General features: G+C 38.0%; 2 protein-coding genes and 1 pseudogene across 2 annotated transcripts in view; all 3 read left to right on the plus strand.

The window, feature by feature from the left end:
- The first annotated feature begins 751 nt into the window (after positions 1-751).
- LOC117950844 lies at positions 752-2,757 on the plus strand (annotated as a pseudogene).
- Positions 2,758-16,609: 13,852 nt separating this feature from the next.
- dr1 (down-regulator of transcription 1) lies at positions 16,610-19,810 on the plus strand. The gene is made up of 3 exons (XM_034882111.1): positions 16,610-17,493; positions 17,648-17,811; positions 18,599-19,810. Exons 1-3 carry the CDS (start codon positions 17,274-17,276, stop codon positions 18,743-18,745), a joined length of 531 nt encoding a protein of 176 aa, XP_034738002.1. The 5' UTR covers positions 16,610-17,273; the 3' UTR covers positions 18,746-19,810.
- A 55-nt stretch (positions 19,811-19,865) lies between these two features.
- LOC117950771 (protein wntless homolog) overlaps positions 19,866-20,274 on the plus strand; it is a 4,032-nt gene continuing 3,623 nt past the window's right edge. Inside the window, exon 1 of the mRNA XM_034882110.1 lies at positions 19,866-20,131. Coding sequence (XP_034738001.1) covers positions 20,026-20,131 — 106 coding nt within the window. The 5' untranslated portion in view covers positions 19,866-20,025. The remainder of the gene's footprint in view (positions 20,132-20,274) is intronic.

Raw genomic sequence — 20,274 nt, forward strand, 5'->3', positions numbered from 1 at the left:
ATTTCAAAGTTTTCCTGTGCTCCAACCGTGCTGTATTGGCCGATCTTAATTTATGATGATAACATATTGATTCCTATTTATTATTCCTTCTCTTGCAAACATTAAGAATAGTTGGTTTATCACACTGAAATCTAGCTTTCTTGTGCAGGGTGCCAGTCAGACCATGATAACCCTAAAGAACCTGGTTCACAAAGGAGTTAAAGTGGATTTGGGATTGCCGTATGAGCTGTGGGATGAACCCTCTGTAGAGGTGTCACACATGAAAAAAACAGGTAGGAGTATGTGTCTGCCTGCTGTAAATAGTGAAACAAAACAACCCTTGTTAAAAATACATTATCAACATGCAAATCGTAATTTACCTTTGTGTGTGTTCAGTGTGAGACAATGCTGGAGCAGTATGAGGAAGTTTGTAAAATTAAGACAATATAATAATATTATTTATTATTATCATCTTAACAGTTCTTGATAGTTTTTTATACTGTATCTGCTTATTTCAGGTAGAAAAGCTTGTGTTTGCATGTATGCGTGTGTGTGTGTGTGTGTGTGTGTGTGTGTGTGTGTGTGTGTGTGTGTGTGTGTGTGTGTGTGTGTGTATTGAGAGTCCCTGGTGGCGGTTAATGGCAGCGCTCTGTAGCAGTTCTGTCTGGGTCTGTGTTGGGGGTCTAAAGGCTGTCTGGAAACCTGGCGGCGGGGAGTGAAACTGGCTGCCATCATCAGAACAAGAGGCTGGAGAACTTCCTTTGTGAGAACCATGTCCTCAAGACATTGGAGCAAGGTAGATGACCCAAAGGGAGTAGCACAACAGAGTTACACTCCAGTTCTGCTTTAAATGTTTTCACTTCAGCTTGGGAGCATGTTTGCTAAAGTCTCAAAAGACTAAAGGAACAAGACATGATGGTGCAGGAAAACATTGTCAAAAAGGGAAAAGCAGATGAGAACTCCAATTTTAGTTTTTAGCTGGATGTGAGACATGGTCAACCAACATTGTAAGGAAATGTTATATGTTTGACCTAGGCCTGCCTGTGGAGCCAACACATTTGAGGCTTGGACCTTTCAGTGCTGCGCAAGATCACTGCACAGTAAAAGTGTCATGAAATGGGGAGTACATCATCAGAGCACCTCTGATTGACTATGGGAGTAAAGTAATGGTTGATGATCCTCCTAATGATCAAACTATACTGTTGGTTTTGATGTAGAGCAAGCAAATGTTGATATTAACCACACTCTATCGCCATAAATCCTCCCTATGCAAGAAAACTCAACTGGATCATAGTTGCTTAATGCTACTATCTAATGGTTCAATATTGATAAGGCTTTGTGTATCCTTAAACTGTTGTATGTAGTTTACCCAGATCGATATGCTGTACAACAACTTCCCGCTGTATTCTCCTCCAACATCGCCTGGAGACATATTTCAAACAGAAGGAGCTGCCATTCCAGTCCAGTGTGAATATGAAAGGTATGAAATATGAAAGATGCTGTGTATTAATATTTTGTACAACAAAATGTACAAAGTGCTTTAAAGAAAAACAAGGAGATAAAAGACAGAGAACCCTGTATATTATATAATAAAAAGGGAAATAAGTAATAAGTAAACAATTCTCAAATGTGCATTTCTTTTGTCTCTACTGGCCCTGAAAAGATTCCTTCTTAATACAATTTATTTTTTGAAAATATAATTATTCTGAGACTGAGGACAGAGTAATGTAATTCATTGTATAACAGTAAAACCATACCAACACATTTATAATATTTTCATATTAACCTGTGAGTGAGACAATTGAAAACTAACAACACACCATAGTTTGCCACATAAAGGTGGAACACTTTCACTTTTCACTACACTATTATTTCACTTTAAATCAGTCATAGCTCATAGATCAGTCAAAGTGTGAAGGTGTGCAGCAAAATTGTTGGCACACCCTTAAATGACCTACACGACCTGTATAAGGCCAGATCATTGAGGAGGCGAGAGCCATCCTGGCTGATCCTAGTCATCCTTTGTGGGATGAATTTATGCTGCTGCCCTTAAATTGCCCCTTGGGGATATCAAAGTTACCTTGACCTTGAAAGCTCGTATGAATTGGGCAACTTATTTGGATAATTTCTGCAATGAAATAATCATTTTTCCTCCAGTTTCTGGAATGGAAATGCACGTGATGTAGGTTTCTGGGTTGAAATCCCTTGCAGGAGGTACACAGTGAACAGCAGGGCCCTGAAATCAACCTTAAGTCCCTTGTTCTCCATCCAGTCAACACATGTCCTGGACCTGGACTTCACCTTAGACTCATGATAAGTGAGTGGGTTTCAGTCTGGAAGATTAAAAATCTTCAACAGTATCTATTTAAAAAAAATAATAATAAAAAAAAAGTATTTGGGAGAAAATACAGGAAAAAGGTAGACAAAGGCCCAAAAAAGCTACCATTGAAGATAATGAGGCCATGTCCTGTACACTGTGTGTTGTGAAAACCCTATCTAAAGATTTTTCATCCACAATAGAAAATGCTTTTTAAAATCCAAGTTATAGCATAGCTCAAAATTTTGTGAGTTTCCTGCAAATAATTAATTTTCTACAAATAATTTCCTGCAAATAGATTAGATTTTCCTAAATGAACCAACTGTCACACCCACACACACACACACATAGTCCTAAATGTGGGACCAACCTCTCTGATTCGTAAAGCTCACCTTTACCTCGGAAATGTTTAGCACACCTTCATGCAAGTGAGTCATAATCTTTTAATACACCACAGATGAGTAAGTCACTGCAAACATAATGGGTTATACTGCTTATAAATTGTTGTACGAAGTAAAAATTGTGATAACCTTAACTACCTTTTAATGTGTTAATTCAAGCATTTGATTATTACTGATTTCGTTCCACAAGTTGATAAAGCTGATGGATTAACATCTCACTAGAATTAAACTCTCTACAATTTAATGTGACAAAGAAAATCTATTGATTGATTGTTTACTGTTCATACAGTAAATGTTTCACATGTTACAACTTTGTAAGCATCAGTAACAGGTGAGTCTTTCAATTCATTTAGTGAAATATTCCTGCTCAGATTTTTTTGTGCAAGAACATATCTACAATACTTCCTAATTTTCATGAAGTTTTACGTGAGACATTTGTCTTCATTACTGGATTGATTAGGTCTTGACTTTAACTTCAATACCGTGGGTATTGAGTGGGTTTCACACAAAAACACTGCACTTGCAAAAGAACAAAGTGTTTTCTCTGTACTTTATATAAATGTGAAATTTATAAATTTAACCAAATCAGCAGAACTTCAGGTGAATGTGTCTTGCATGAAATGAAGAGAAATAAGCAGATTTTATTTTTTGTTATTTTTTGTTTTATTGAATCATTTGATATTATTTATGAGAAGAAACCAGAGCAACCCGGAGTAAACCTGTATGTACCACCATAGTACACAAGTCACTGTACATCACTGAGATGGCCCTGAGAGCTCAAGTCCTGCTCCCCCACCAGTCTGAGGTCACAGTTTCAAAAAATGATTACTTTGAGAAGACACATGTCCGGTTTTCTCCTGTTGAAAAAGGCTTGATCTCGGCGCGGTTACTGGGTGCTACGCCATAAGAAGACATTAAATGGACATGCTAATTTATTTGATGAGGGGAGAAGGCTATCTTTATCTATTTGATTCTATTTAAATATATTTTAGATTTCAACAACAAAGTGAATCTTCCATTCATTTAGGCCTATACTGTGTAGCCTAAAAAGATGTAGCCTAATCTCAAATCTTTTAATTTTAATAAACATCTTATAAATCACTCACTAAAGAACGTAGCAGAGGTGATTGAGCCTAGGACCCATGTATGAAAGCTACTCACCTCTGACAACCTAGTGCATTTACATAATGATCTCATCCATGATCTTTTCTTTTTTTTAAAGGCATATTTACAAACATTTCACAGTAGGTACTTCATGATCGCTTTTTTAAGCACAGCCTCTCGTGTAATTTTGCCTCATCACTATTCATGAGTCAGTCAAGTTTGTCAGAAATTGTAAAGTAGGTTAGCCTAACTTACCGCTACCATGAGCATCCTTAAGCACAGCAATACATAAGCCTATGGATAAAAATAAAAAAATCCAGTATTTACTAGTCCAGTAGTAGGCTATGGAAGCTTAGCTGTGGACAGACACACACATAGCCTACATACACACACCGAACACACAGGCACACGTCTTTTGGAGATTCCTTTTTTCTTATAAATTGCAAATTGGCGTTTTCTTCTATTGACAATTTTCCCTGAAATCCATCCACCATGCATCTACTAGTCATGTCTGTTGGGATACACTACGCATGCGTAGTTTAAAGTTGCCATTTTATAATGCAAAATGCTTATGTGGCTGCTGAGATTGTTTAGTTGAGCTGTTGCAATGAAACTTATCATACTGGTTCTCTTTTGTATGGGAAATTCACTTACAGAACCAGATCACTTTGCTGAGTGCTGTTTTCTGGTTCATTTCTAGTTTATATATTTTGTCATAATGAACCACTGATGTATAAGTCACTGTACACATAATGGGTTACATTTCTTATAAATTGTCGTATGAATTAAAAAAAAACTAAGAACCTTTACCACCTTTTAATGTGTTAATTCCAGCAACTGATTATTACCGATTTCATTCCACAAGTTGATAGAGCTGATGGATTAACATCTCACTAGAATTATACTCTGTACGATTTGATGTGACAAAGAAAATCTATTGATTGATTTTTTACTGTTCATACAGTAAATGTTTCACATGTTACAACTAGTTAAGCATCAGTAACAGGTGAGTCTTAAAATTCATTTAGTGAAATATTCCTGCTCAGATTTTTTTGTGCCAGAACATTTCTACAATACTTCCTAACTTTCATGAAGTTACTTGTGAGACAATTGTCTTCATTACTGGATTGATTAGGTCTTGACTTTAACTTCAATACAAGTGGGTTTCACAAAAAAGCACTGCACTTGCATAAGAACACAGTGTTTTCTCTGTACTTTATACAAATGTGAAATTCATAAATTTAACCAAATCAGCAGAATTTCAGGTGAATGCGTCTTGCATGAAATGAAGAGAAATAGGCAGATTTTATTTTTTGTTATTTTTTGTTTTATTGAATCAATCACTTGATATTATTTGTGGGAAGAAACCGGAGCAACCCGGAGTAAACCCGTATGTACCACCATAGTACACAAGTCACTGTATATCACTGAGATGGCCCTGAGAGCTCAAGTCCTGCCCCCCCACCAAGATAACCTCCAACCCCATTGGTCTCTGTCCCTCTATCAAAAAGGGCAGACAACAGTGGAGGAGATGGTAAATCTGGATGTGACGACAGTCATGTCTGTGAGCTATTTACTGAACCCCCCTTTTCTTTTTAGATCAGTTAATATTCACTGACTTTGGGAGAAACACTTGGAGCACCCAGAGAAAACCCTTTCAAAGTTGAAATATCACACTTCACTTATTTAACCCTTGTGTTGCCCTTGGGTCCAATTTGACCCATTTTAAAAAGTTTTCATATCAGAAAAATGGGTTTCTTACAACCATATTACCCAAAATAACATGGATGCATGCACGTTGTATGGAAGCCATACAACATTCTCTGCAGGTACAATTGATGAAAATTTGAAAAGAGTCAAGAACGATTCATTTTTCAAATTCTGACCCAGAAGGACAACTAATTCCTTGTGGATTGGAAGACAACTCAAGGGTTAACAGCAACCCTATTTCTACTGTTGCAGATACTCGAGATGGCTTTACCCACAGATGAAAAGAACCTGTGAATGGTGCAAGTCTTCGTTGATGTTCTCATCAGGTGATCTTTGAAAGAGGACAATAAACTGTTTTCTAGTAAAGGTTCCTCTAAATGCAAGCCAATTAGCATTGTTTCTGCACAGCCCCACCTCTTACACAAGTCCTGGAAAATGGCCTTGTCAAGGTTTTGAAAATTTCTTTGGGTGCTATCACATCCTACATCCTCAACCATGGCCCATGTTTGTTCAAACAGACGATTCACCATGTCGTCTGGGTTTCCGATGGCCCAGTTCACTTTTGCTTTCTTAAATATCCGTGAAACCAGCTTATCCAGTATTAACTTGACGGAATATCTTTTTCTGATTTCCTGTGCTGTCCTATCCTTTGCATGCTCAGCACATGTCTCCTTAAATACTGAACCTAACGCTGCAGCAGTTGCCACAGGCTCCTTGACGGCAAGGCCCTCTGCTACATGTTTTGGTGCCAGTGACTCAGCATCCATTATAGCAACTTTCACCCTTTTACTGTGGCTGCTGACCTGAGTGTTCATCCACCACCCCATCAGTGCCATGTAATTCCACACTTTCTTCTGTATTTCTGCATAAATGTTAGCAAGTGACTGAGGGACAGTCACTTTACTGCTAAATGAATTATTTAGTTTTTTCATGATCTCGAGCCCATCTGTGATGTCCCTGAAGATGAGATCAATAGCTTGCTGTGCAAATTCCTGTGAAATGTCCTTGAACTTTGTAATTGCAGCAACAAGATTGTTAACCTGAGGTATTATATAATCCTGAAGCAGAGAGTCAACTCCTTGTTTAGTTGGAAGCAAGTGTCTGCTTGCCTTGTGGAATTTGATCCTCAAATTTTCCAGCATACGATGGAACCAAGCTTTGGCCAAGCAAGTGGTGAAAAAGGTCTTGATCCTGCTCCCTATTTCTTTTAATGACAGTTTGCGCTTCTGTTTGGATATTCGACTTTCATCATCTGTCCTGTCCATTTCAGCAATTGTCCTAGCGATGTCTGCTGCAACAACTTCAATCTCCTCTGAGCATTCACGTTTCAGCTGCTTGTACTTTGAGTCTGGCACTTCATCCAAAAGTGGTTCAATCATCTGAGTCACCTCCTTTTGAATAATGCTTTCGACAGATTCCACTGTTGGAATCTCAAACACAGTGTCCTCTGGCGAAACCTTTCCCTGGATTTCTGGCTGCATATCGTCTGGCTCCAGATCATCAGCATGTGCCAGCTCCACATCTCCTTCCTGTTGATCTTTCCGATCATCAGTGTGTGCCGGCTCCTGGGAGGGGGTCTGCCTCCGTTTTTTAATTGGCCGCAGAATTTTCATTTTATCTGTGAACGCTTTTACCATTTGCCTTACATGACTGTCAGCTTTCAGCATTGGAATCGTAGAGTCCTCTAATGAGACCTTCTCCTTGGTTTTTGGCTCCACAGTGTCATTTGTCTCCATATCTTTTGTCTCCGGTTCTTCCTCATCATCAGTGTCTGCTGGCTCCATATCAACTTTCTCTAGTTCTTCCAGATCACCGTTGTCTGTCAACTCCATATCTTCTATTCCTAGTTCTTCCGGATTAGCAGCGTCGGCCTGCTCAATCTCTTCTATCGTTATATCATCCTGGGAGGGGGTCTGCCTCGTTCTCTGCCTTTGATTTTGAGTTGGGCACATCACTTTCATCTTAGAAGTGAAAACTTTTATCATTTTGCAGGCATGATCAACCATATCATTAATTCTGCGAGAGGGAGTGATGCGCTGAGTTATCACAGGATCACCTGTGCGCACAGTAGTTGAAAGGGAAGCGTTGACATTTTCTGTAACCTCTATAACGAGCAAGCTTATCAAAGAGCCTGAGCTGGGACACTCGACTTGGTCCTCAGCGTTCAAAGCAGCGGCAAAACACTTAGAAAGTTTGTTGCCCAGACCGCACATAATCTGATCCTCAGACACCACTTCATTCTTGCTCCCAAGAGCCATCAACCAGACTTCTGACAGGGTTGAAATTATGTCCAAAAGCAGGTCAGCCATCATAATTTTAGTGGTATTATCAGGTGCGCATGTTTGCAACAATTCCAACTGCCCCACAGTCATCCTTTTAAAAAAGGGTTCGACCAGTGGGAGTAAAGTTTTCTCAGTAATCTCCAGCATTTCTTCTGTCTCAAACATTTCTGATGCAGACATAATTGTTAACCGTGTTGGTTTGAGTTCAGTGACTTTCTCTGTAAAATCTTTCCTATTTTGTGCCCCAAGGACTTTTTCTTCGTTTTGCTTTGGCTTCAGAAGAGGTATTTGGTAGTCTATCGATTTTTTTAATACTTGTATTGTACCAAAGTATAATGACTTGTTTTCAGCTCTAAAGATAGAAACAGAATGAAATTGTATTTCTATGGTTCCACTATATATATGAAGACATGTTACAAAGGATCAATAGCGTTTTTACAATCTGACATCATATCAGCTTTGATACAAAGTGTTTTTATAGAATCTGACATCATATCAATCTGGATCAGAAGCTTTTTAGAATCTGACATCAGAGATCGAAAATCCACCCCAACCAACCAATGACGGAAGCTTTGGCATGGGTTGCTAGGCAACGGCTGCTAAACTGCATTTGGTTTCTCCACTGGCACGCTAGGGTGCAGCTTTGAAACCAGCTCGTTGAAGCTAATAAACTAGTTATATCAGGATTGTTGTTGTTTATTCCAGCCACAAAAGTTGACTAAAATAAGACGCCTGCTTTTGGATCCTTGTGTCTGAAGTCACAGTTTCAAAAAATGATTACTTTGAGAAGACACATGTCCGGTTTTCTCCTGTTGAAAAAGGCTTGATCTTGGCGCGGTTACTGGGTGCTACGCCATAAAAAGACATCAAATGGACATGCTAATTTATTTGATGAGGTGAGAGGGCTATCTTTATCTATTTGAATCTATTTAAATATATTTGAGATTTCAAGAACAAAGTGAATCCTCCATTCATGTATGCCTATACTGTGTAGCCTAAAAAGATGTAGCCTAATCTCAACTATTTCCTTTTTAATAAACATCTGATAAATCACTCACTAAAGAACGTAGCAGAGGTGATTGAGCCTAGGGCCCACATGTGAAAGCTACTCACCTCTGAAAACCTTGTGCATTTGCATGATTTTTTTTTTTTTTCTAAACGGCATATTTACAAACATTTTACAGTAGGTACTCCCATGCCCGCATTCTAAACCACAGCCTCTTGTGTAATTTTGCATCATCAATATTTATGAGTCAGTCAAGTTTGTCAGAAATTGTGAAGTAGGTAAGCCTAACTTACTGCTACCATGAGCATCCTTAAGCACAGCAATACATAGGCCTATGGATAAAAAATAAAAATCCAGTATTTACTAGTCCAGTTGTAGGTTACTGAAGCTTAGCTGTGGACAGATAGACACATAGCCTATGTGACACCCACAAATGTATGGTCACAATTGTTATGTTTATAATCTGATTATATTTATTTTTCTGTTAAAGAGAGCAGTTTTAAATATATTTTTGGTTGATGCCTTTTCAAGTGTAATTAAGCACGTACGCCACAAGGGGGAGTATCGTTAGGTTAGCGCTAGTTGGAACAAAGTCTTCTGTCCCGCAGACAGAGGACAGCCTGCTGAACAAACGCAAGTAATGTGTTCTGTCTCTCCTTTTCCTTCATCAAAACAGGTTAGTAAGTGTGTTACAACACCAACATGTGTTTTGAAGCACTATAAAACCATTTGGAACATTATCTGAGAAGGTTTAAGGCAGAAAATGTGTGTTTTATTTGAGTTAGAAACTTGAATTTCCATACACTAGCACAGTTTTGCTAGCTCCGGTACGTAAGCAAAGTCACAAGATGGCGGCCGTAATGTCGAACTTTTATTTATTTATACTGCAGCTTCTTGACATTGATTGAAGTGTGTAGTTGTAACAATGTATTGTCTATTAAGGTTTTGTAAATGTGTTATGCAGGTTGAACAGAGAAGCAAGTTAATATGCTTAACTATAGCTAGCATTGTGTTGCAATGTGAATGGCAGTTTGTGAAATAAGTGTGAATACGATGTGAAGTCTGTTGAAAGAGAAAGAAAGTTATAAAATCCTGTTAATAAAGACACAGCCTGCCGAACAAACACAACTAATGTGTCCCGTCCCTCCTTTTCCTGCATCAAAACAGGACATATTTATCTGTTAACAGGTTACTCATGCTTGAGGCCTGTAACACCTACATACACACACTAAACAGACACGTCTTTCGGACGTTACCTTTTTCTTTTAAAGTGCAAATGGCGTATTCTTCTTTTGACAATTTTTCCACCATCCATCTACTAGTCATGTCTTTTAGGATACTCTGCGCATGCGTAGTTTAAAGTTGCCGTCATATAACGCAAAATGCTAATGTGGCTGCTGAGATTGTTTTGTTGAGCCTGAAAGATAAACAAACTGTTGCAAAGAAACGAATCATACTGTTTCTCTTTTGTGTCTGCTGCTCTGTAACAGAAGAAGAAGAAGACGAGAAATTGACGAATAAATGCATAGTGTTGGAGATAAATCCTGCTCCGGTTTCAGGGTTCAGTCAATTAATAGTCAGAGTCTCAGATGTTGATGTGTGAATCCTTTTTATTACGTAGGATATCCTAGAGTCAAATGGCGGTTTTCCACTGCTGGTAACAGCTCGACTCGCCTCGTCTCTACTCGACTCTACGCATTCTGCGTCCGTTTTCCATTGCAGATTGAGTAACGCCTCAGCGTGGCTGATCACCATAGCTACGCGTGATGATGTTTTTTTCAATGTGACTCACAACAGCATGTTGGCTACTCGCCACAGCCAGAAGACATTTTTTGTTTCAAAAGAACCAACAAAAACCAGGAATTTGGGAATTCCGACTGAGTTCAGACGTTGACATGACTATTGTTTGACGACACAAAAGGGTTATTTAAGTTTCCTGGTAACGTTAGCTAACATTTGCATGTGTTAGGGACCCCGGTCAGTATTTACTATACGCTATGTAAAGTACATGAACCTTAGCAACCATGATTACACACCAAAATATGTATGCTGTGTACCGTTTGTGTTTCAGAGCATTAACGCTTGTTAAAATCGCCGGCGCAGACCGTCTGGTGGGCGTTCGATGTACAACTGGTGAAATCTCTGGTTCTGACCTGCTGGGCTTCGTATAATCTTCATGAGAGTCATGGAGAGGCTTATGACAATGACTGGGATGCATCTGGGCCAGCAGAGCCGGTGGGGACACTGTCACAGGGTGCAGAGGAAGAAGACCGGGATGTGTGGGAGGGTTTGATGCGCTACTTGAATACATAAATAAAAACTTTTCTTTGATATATTGTCTTGTTTTTTTTTAAGTAAAAGTGTGCAATATTGGAAACAACATGCAAAAGCCCCTAAAGCTCTTTAATATTGAACAGCTGAAAAGTGAGAATAGTGCAGAGAGTAGGTAATCTATTGGTGTCTGGCTAGATTTTTTTTTTAAAGGGCGCATTTGTTCTGGACATACACTCCGCACTCTTGTTTGCTAAAAACGTAGTCTTAAGTGACGATTCTCTCCGACCAACCAGCAGTCCTCAGGTTTCCACGTCACCTTTTGGTGTCGCCTCAGCTCGCTTGGAACCCCGACTGAGGTAATACTAAAAAAAGTACCTGGTAGCAGGTCCCGGAGACTTTTTTTGTAATGGAAAACCCCAAAAGAGGAGTAGAGTCGAGGCGAGTCGAGTAGATACCACGCAGTGGAAAACCACCAAAAGTTACATAGATCAAGCTCTCTCTCTATCACAGCTCTCCCCTTCCTCTGTCTGGCTCTTCGCCACTTGCACCATAGACTTAATAAAGATTAGACGCCGCATTGGCTGCTGAGCGGGAGATTTCCAGCCGCCATCTTGGACCGGTCATACTCGTTACTTAGCAGCAGAAGATACAAGAAGCCAGAGCACTATGCAGAATATTCCTGCTCAGATCGGCGGATTTTTTTTATCTTATCTTTTTAACTCTGGGTTCTGTAAATCATTTTGAATCTATGCTTTGAAAATTGCTACATAATTTAAGGTTTACGAGTTTTAAAGGGAGATTTAACCAAGTAAATGTGCAGTTTAAATAAAAACTGCCACTTTCATTTCATACTGCTACTTTAAATAAGTACTGGTACGCGTGCTTTGTTAGGGGTGAAAGATATATCAACGCAATATTGTTAACCAGCACATCGTTATATAAGTGAGTATAACCTATACATTATTCTGGGGGTCCTAACGCAGCACTAATATATGCTTATGTTGTTATTGCATTGGGATTGTCTCTGGTTTAGTTGGGATTTGTTTGATAAGACTTGCACGTTACTCTTATAAGTTATTTATGCATTTTATACTGTCCAACCAGTAGAACCCGTCCTGTTCTAGACATGGTCCTTAGTTATTTATTCATGCTGGACCAGTCCAATTTGACTGTCAGTTGAAATAAAACTTTTGTTGTAAGAAAACTTGTTTAATTTGTGAATCTATTTTGTAATTTTACATATGTTTAAAAATATCGGAATTCATATCGATGTTGCCATATCACATTCTGTCAATATCGAGCAACCCTAGTATGTGTGTGTGTTGGGAGTGGGGCTGCTAAATGTCAAGGTCCGGGAGGCGATTGATGCAGAACAACGTGGTAGCCTACTGTGTGTGGGTGTGTGTGTGTGTATGTGTGTGTGTGTGTGTGTGTATGTGTTTGTGTGTGACAGAGAGAGAGACAAATATAAAAAGCTTCAAGTAGACTCTAATAACATAATCATATTGTTTCTTGTACTTAAATATCTAACTTTACGGTCACTATCTGTTTCTTCTTCCCTATCATATTTATAATGTGTGATTTGGTATTTATACCTATTATAGCTTTCATCACATATGTGATGTAAGGGTATTTTGCTAATACGTATCATTTACAAATGATATAGGCCTATACACCGAGGATGTCTGGTCTATGGTCTATGGTCTAGGGTGACCAGGCGTCATCGGATTTAGGGGACAGTCCACGTTTTTGGTTGTCCGTTCCTTTACTTAAATACAGATGAAAAAAACTACCTCTGTCCCTGTTCTGTTTTTAAAGAAACAACATTAGGTTTTTCAGTCAGATTGATAGTCAAACTGGAAATGTCCCAGTTTTTCTCCCTTTTTGGGGATTATGTTCCCAGTTTCTATCTCGGACGTCTGGTGAATTTATATCATATCAGAATATTCTATTATTGTTAAGCTCACAATGCCTATTTAAATACACCTAACCATGTGTCCTGTTTCATAGCTACATGTATGACCTTTGCAGCAAAAAAACCATGAAAATCAGTTTTGTATTCAGTGAGACTGATTAATTAAACGCGCTGACAGCTCATTTCACCTGCCAAACACATTACACTAAGCGGAGCGGGTAACCGGTCCAAGATGGCGGCCCCGCGTCTCGTCAGCGCCAGTAGGCAGTAGCGATCGATGCGTTGTCTAATCTTTATATGTCTATGACTTGCACCCCAGGCCTTATTCACTAAGGGGCGGGGTCTCCAGGTCACAGTGGTGTGATATGTTTGTGTGCTTATTTGCTATCTTTTCAGTTGGAATGTGACTGAAGGTTTATGACCCTTTCAGGACCTGCAGAGAAAAGATAACATTACCTGCTGCCCTTTAGTTGGGCTGGGGAGAGAAACCACAACCAGACACAGGATGTGTCCCAAAACCATCAATTCTGTATCTGACATATTTAATGGAGTTGGATTATAACGGAATGTACCAGAACATCTTATATTATAGAACAGAAGTATTGCAAAACAACTTAATGCATGGACAACCAACTTAATGCATGACCAGAATGTCTTCATTTATGTTGAAATAATGTTTTTGTCTTAAATGTATAATGTAAAATACAAATCACACACAATGTTTAAGCACATATAACATTTTAAATTCCAACAGTAGGTAGGACAAAGAAGTTAGCTAACTAACTAGTTGACGCTAAGTGTGACTTGAAGTCAATAACACTAACACAGAACGTTTAGGGAATGTTAGTTTTTGGTTTTCTAAAGGTTAGTTCAAACCAAACCAAAAACTAAAGTTATAACTCTGAGGGAACGTTCCCTAAACATTAAGAGAACCAACCAACTGTAACCTTCTCCTGCAATTGGCTGTACCTCCACACAACGTTCCTGTTTGGTTGTTTTTTTGTTGTTCTGATTTTTTGAAGTAGCATAAAGGTTTGCAGTCACTTTATTTAGATTCACTCAAAAATGATTGGACTTATGAAATCTAAGTAATTTATCTTATCAAGAGAATCTATTTATTTCAAGGCTTATATCAATTTAGCTTAAAACAATACCTTTGTGCTTGACTTCGGTTTTTTAACTGTATTAGTGAAAATACTTAAATCAAGAATCTATCAATAGGACGATTTTCACAACTAAGAAAATTCACTTCTTCAATTCAGTTTACAAACCAAACCTTTACACCCCCACACCATTAGGGGGGCCTCTGCTCTGAGGTGACCGATTCTAGTGTTCGTGATAAAGACAACGCTACAGGACCGACCACGCTGCACAGCTTTGCAAGCTCACGAAAAAGTAAGTGAAATACTTTACAGTTTAACAATGTGGTTGTAATGGAAGGGTTTGTGGCTTCATATTAAACTCTTTCCCTCGCATGGCTTTGTTATATTATAGCACTCCCTTTCAAATTCATTTAAATGGATTGTATATATCTTTCCCTTTGTTTGCTGCTGTGCACGACGTGTCTGCTTTGTTGCATTGTATGTTTTGTGTCATTGTTACAAATTAGATTCTGTCCTTTTTAATAAGTTGTAGCAATACTGGCTTTACAAACTAACCCCATGCATTTCTGTAGATGCTGCGTCTCCCCATTAGAAGTCTATGGGCTACAATGCAGAAATGCTGTCACATACAATGTTTACTCTGACTGTATACATTCAAATATTCTTTTTTACAGAACTTTATCATTCCAATATGCATCTTGCACACAACATTTGCACAATTATGTGTCTATATTGCCAATAAAACTATTTCTGATTATTGTATATATACATATATATCACTGATTCATCATGAAATAAGGGACAAAACATGTCCCCTATCAAAATGTTGCAATTAGTCTTAAAAAAAAAAAAAAAATTGTTTTAAAAAGGCTTTAAAAATTGGATATGAAAGACTGTATGTATAGACCCTTGGTTTTTTATATATTATTTTATTTCATAGTAATTTTACAAAATACCAGCACTGTACTATGAAAGCCCATGCAAATGAACTCGTCCTCAGTAGAGGTCACAGTACCAAACTGCAAAAAAAAGGGTTTTAAAATGCACAAATATAAATATGAGGTTAATTGCATGGCTTAATAAAATATCACAACATACTTAAAGTGAACATTGCATTATTTTGTACATTAACACAGCCTTTCAACATCTGGATCCTGTTATACCTCAATATTTGTACACTATTAACACTATGCCATAACTTCAGTCAGTTCTCGGCTTATTGTGTCCTCTTGCAAATCATTTGTTAAATTCAAAGTTTAGTTCATGTATAGATGACCAATAGAGGACCTCCTCTTAGGAACATTTTCACATTTTCATGTGTGCCTTAAATATCCTATTCACCAGGTACTCTTTGTTTAAAGTTTAAGACCCTTTCCTTCGATACTCTCTCTCTTTGCCATGTCAAAACTAGGTAAAAATCTTGAATCAGTTTGATTCTCAATTAGTTTGTCAACACCGTCAATTGTGTGTCAACACTGTAAGATGGAGGTTTTTCATTTTTATAAAAAATGTAAGTTTTTCTTCTTCAATTTAGTGTGTTCATACATTAAAACATAAACTTATCTATATGCATCAGTGTCTTGTGTGCACAAAACTACTGATTGTATATATTAAAATTGAAAAAATTTGTTATCTAAATGAAAGTCATTTAAAATGACTTATTCGGACGGAGTTGACAAATATCAAGTTACTAAGTGAGTAAATGTAAATCTTTATGAAAATTGGCTAAATAAAAAAACGGATTCTTTTCATGGTATGATAGATGAGACCCGTGTTGATGAAGGTATCCAATTCAAAGTAATATAGTATAGGTTTTTTTGTTTTTCACTTTTCAAAAGTACTTTTGTCCCTAATCTTAAGAATCAGTGAGATATATATATATATATATATATATATATATATATATATATATATATATATATATATATATATATATATATATATATATATATATATATATATATATATATATATATATTTATGTTTTGTAATTTTTTAAATTATGTATTAAACTATTAAATCCCATCCCGAGTTTGTGTGTGTGTGTGTGTGTTTGTGTGTGTGTGGATCTGCAAAGAAATAAATTACATTGTAAAGGCTACCATACACAATGCATAGGAATATGCTAGCAAATAATAACAATAAACCCACTATTAAATACATTACCCTAATGCAGTGTACCTACTTCAGCATGTAAATAATGCACCTAAAATATAAATTTATAACTAAGTAACTTTTACTTGAAATACATTTTAAAATAACAATTTATAACTTTTACCTTAATACTTTTTTCAGATAGGTATTTGTTTTACTTGTATTTGAGTAATATTTCATCAAAGTATTGGTACTTTTACTTCAATACAATATGTTAGTACTTTTTCCAGCTCTGTAAATTCTTAATATGTAGGCTCAGGCAGAGGGCAAAAAACAAAGCTATATATTAAAATGGAATGTAATAGAAGTTTGTTATTCTCTAACTGAACAATAGGTGGCGGTAAACAAAAGAGACTCGACACCTTACAGCATATCCGCTTAGTTGTTTGACGTGGTATCCGGCCAAATTTAGGCTAATTTTAGCCAGAATACAAATTTTTAAATGAACTACTGGTAGCTTTAACGTTGTTTGAAATGTTTGGCTCATTTGGTCGATGCAAGGGAGAGTAATCCGCGGTGTTGTTGCGAGTTCATTGTACTCGTCCGCTCTACCTAGCGAACTATTTAGTTACATATGGCAGGACCAGTTCATTGTTAGCCTAGCTTTAGTCATGCTCTCAGACTCCGCTTTCACTTGTCTTTTGGGTTGCTTGTGACAGGGACCACAGCTACTAGCTAGCTTAGTAGCTAGCTAGCTAAGCATATTTTCAAGTATTTACGTTTTTGTGTTTCTCGCGTTTTTTCTTGGACCTTTATTGTCTGTCACATTCCGTGTAAAAGCGTTGCTCTGCAGAAACTGCAACTCGTTTGTGTTAACACGTAAATTTAGATGTTAGGAAGCTAGCTACCCGGCTAACTTTGAGGAAACGTCTTTCTTATGATATTTAAATTGATGTTGACGTTGCCTTCACCTGGGCAATAATCTCCATTAACTCAATAAGGTCTGTCATCGTCTGCTAACATTTTTCACCACCCAGTCAAGAACCGGAGCTTTCAATTCTGTGGTTTGTGGTCATTTTCCTGCCACGATGGCTTCTTCCTCTGGAAACGACGATGATCTCACCATCCCCAGAGCAGCTATCAACAAGATGATCAAGGAAACTCTCCCTAACGTACGAGTTGCTAACGACGCGAGGGAGCTTGTTGTGAACTGTTGCACAGAGTTCATACACCTCATATCCTCAGAAGCTAATGAAATATGCAACAAGTCCGACAAGAAAACCATATCTCCTGAGCATGTCATCAATGGTGAGTACTGGTCCGCGTTTCCTCCGTCTTTGCACAACTAGCGCACCGTTAATGTAGTAATAACATACTTGAGGGTGTGTGCACATCCCTGCCATGCATTTTAAACCATAGAGAGTAAATATTTCGCTTTTTCCTCCTTGTTTTCACACCACAGCCCTAGAGAGCCTTGGTTTTGCATCGTACATTACGGAGGTGAAAGACGTCCTGCAGGAGTGTAAAACTGTAGCGCTGAAGAGGAGGAAAGCTAGTTCTCGACTGGAGAACCTGGGTATTCCAGAGGAAGAGCTCCTCAGACAACAACAGGAATTGTTTGCCAAGGTATCATCTGAAATTACTAACAAATTAAAATTCTATGCTGTGTATGAGCACCCCCATATTACTGTACATACAAGCTGGGGGCTGGAAATTACTATGATTTCATACACCATTATAGTTTCAGTTCCCACGATTAAGCAGACAGGCAGTTTTGCAATATGTGGTATATTGTAAGATTGCATGTGTGTGTGTGTGTGTGTGTGTGTGTGTGTGTGAGAGAGAGAGAATTAAAAGATGAAACGGTGAAAATAATCATTAAACAGGAAAGGAAAGAAAGATTTTAACATGCATAGCTATGATTCATAAATAAACATTTGATAAATTGAGAAATGACAATACATTACAAGAGATGCTAATAAAAGCCAAAATTATAAGTAAAGAGGGGTGTGGTCTAAGCAAGTAAAGGTATTAAAACTATAGTATAAAATGATTTGTGGCCAGAGGTGGAAACAGTCATGTCATGTATCTAATACATTGAAATGTGATTTCACTTCAATAATTCTCTTCATATGATGCACCATGGAGCAGTAAAACTTGGCCAAAGATAATAAGAAGACTTCATTCTAATTATTCTATTTGCACACTAACCTTTTAGCACCCTCAGAAGATAGGGCTGTTTAAATATCTGCTGTTATAAACCCCTGTCTCTGTCACATTTGGAACATGTTGAAGTGTTATGGTACTTATGTGCAGAAGCTTTTTGGACACAACAGAAACTGTGATTAATATTTTGCACAGCCATAATAAAATATTAATTTCCCCTCTTTTGTCTTATGTTATTTTCCTGCAGGCGCGGCAGCAGCAGGCAGAGCTCGCCCAGCAAGAGTGGCTACAGATGCAGCAGGCTGCCCAACAGGCACAGATGGCAGCAGCATCAGCCAGCGCTGCCCAGCAGGCCGGTTCCTCTCAGGATGAAGATGAAGAGGATGACATTTGATCCCAGGACGCCGTTCTACTTGTCTGAATCTTTTCCTTGGACAGTGTTAGCACACAAATCCCCAGTGCTGTCACTGGCAGAGACATGAGGTGTGTTTGACTGCTGGTATACATAAGTGTAACATGGATAAAGCACATTGGAATGGACGCTGAAGAGAAAGATGGAGGGGGATTTCATGATAGCCACACGTTCAGACACCAGTACCTGAAAATTATTTGGATTGAGATGCTATTAATGAAGTCTCATCTTCCCCCGTTTTCCAGTTGCTTCTGTTTAATTATGTCTTGATATTATGTTGTGAGTAATTTGTAGATTTCTGGATGTGTTGTTGACACTGAAGGAAGACATTGCCTGGGATATGTCAGTGAATTTTGGTGATAATGCAGCAAGTGTTTACTCCTTCAGGTACTGCACCAGATAGCTTACTTATCCCATTGTACTAGATCACTTTTGGTGGTTTAAGGAAACCGCTTCAGAATAATTTCAGAGCCGTCGATTTTTCTTTCTTGTGGTTTGATGGGTCACTTTTACAAAAAGGGTTTTCGTTACCCCCTCTTGGTATATTTGTTCAACAGACGATCATTTGAGGGGTTGTCAATATAGGAAGAATTTTGTTGTGTAGAGAAATAAATGGACCTTTTTCGTTAATTTTAGCTCATTCAGATACTTATGTTGCATTTCCTTTTGTCTTTGAGCCACCACAGTATTGCTAATTAGGGACACCTTTCTGAAAATGTATATTTTTGTCTCCATAGAACCAAAGATAGAGGCCAGACAAACAGCGCAGAGTTAATGTTTTTTAAAAGGTGTAGGTGCTACTGTAATTCTCGTTGCTGACTCCAGGTCAGTGTAAACAACGTTAAGGATTATTACCCTATGACTTTGTAAGATGCTTTGATATCCAGGCTGAATTTGTTATTTCCCTCTCTTCGGGTGCAGTATCAAACATTTGCATTGTGACTGTGGTCAATCCTCAGTGTAAAGACAAGTAACCTAGTTGTGATACACATTCACTCGCCTATGCTAGAAAGATGTATTCTTTAAGCAATAAAGGAATCATGTTTTATATACTTGTTTTTTGTGTGTTTTTAATCATACAAACCCAAATAAGGGCTTTATTGTTCTACACACATGATGTTTCCACTCCCACCCCCTCTGCTCTCAGACGATGATTTGTGACTCCTGGGACAGTCAGTGTGAGAGGGTATAGAAGCAGCAGTGGAGCACTTAGCCTTTTTAGGACCACATGCTTGTGTGTCTCCTTTTTAAGTCTAATAAAAATGGCAGGAGCAATTATAGAGAACATGAGCACTAAGAAATTGGTTTTCTTCGGTTTCTTCATTCTTGTTTTCCAAGTTTTTTTCATCATGGTTGGAGCATTATTCGGTAAGTAGTCAGAATTTATTTTATTATTTATTTGTTGTGATAAAAAATAGTATTTATAGAAAGTAACCAACATATACACTCACCGGCCACTTTATTAGGTACCCCATGCTAGTAACGGGTTGGACCCCCTTTTGCCTTCAGAA

Source organism: Etheostoma cragini, chromosome 9 (genome assembly GCF_013103735.1).
Source record: "Etheostoma cragini isolate CJK2018 chromosome 9, CSU_Ecrag_1.0, whole genome shotgun sequence".
In the NCBI taxonomy this organism is placed as follows: Eukaryota; Metazoa; Chordata; class Actinopteri; order Perciformes; family Percidae; genus Etheostoma; species Etheostoma cragini.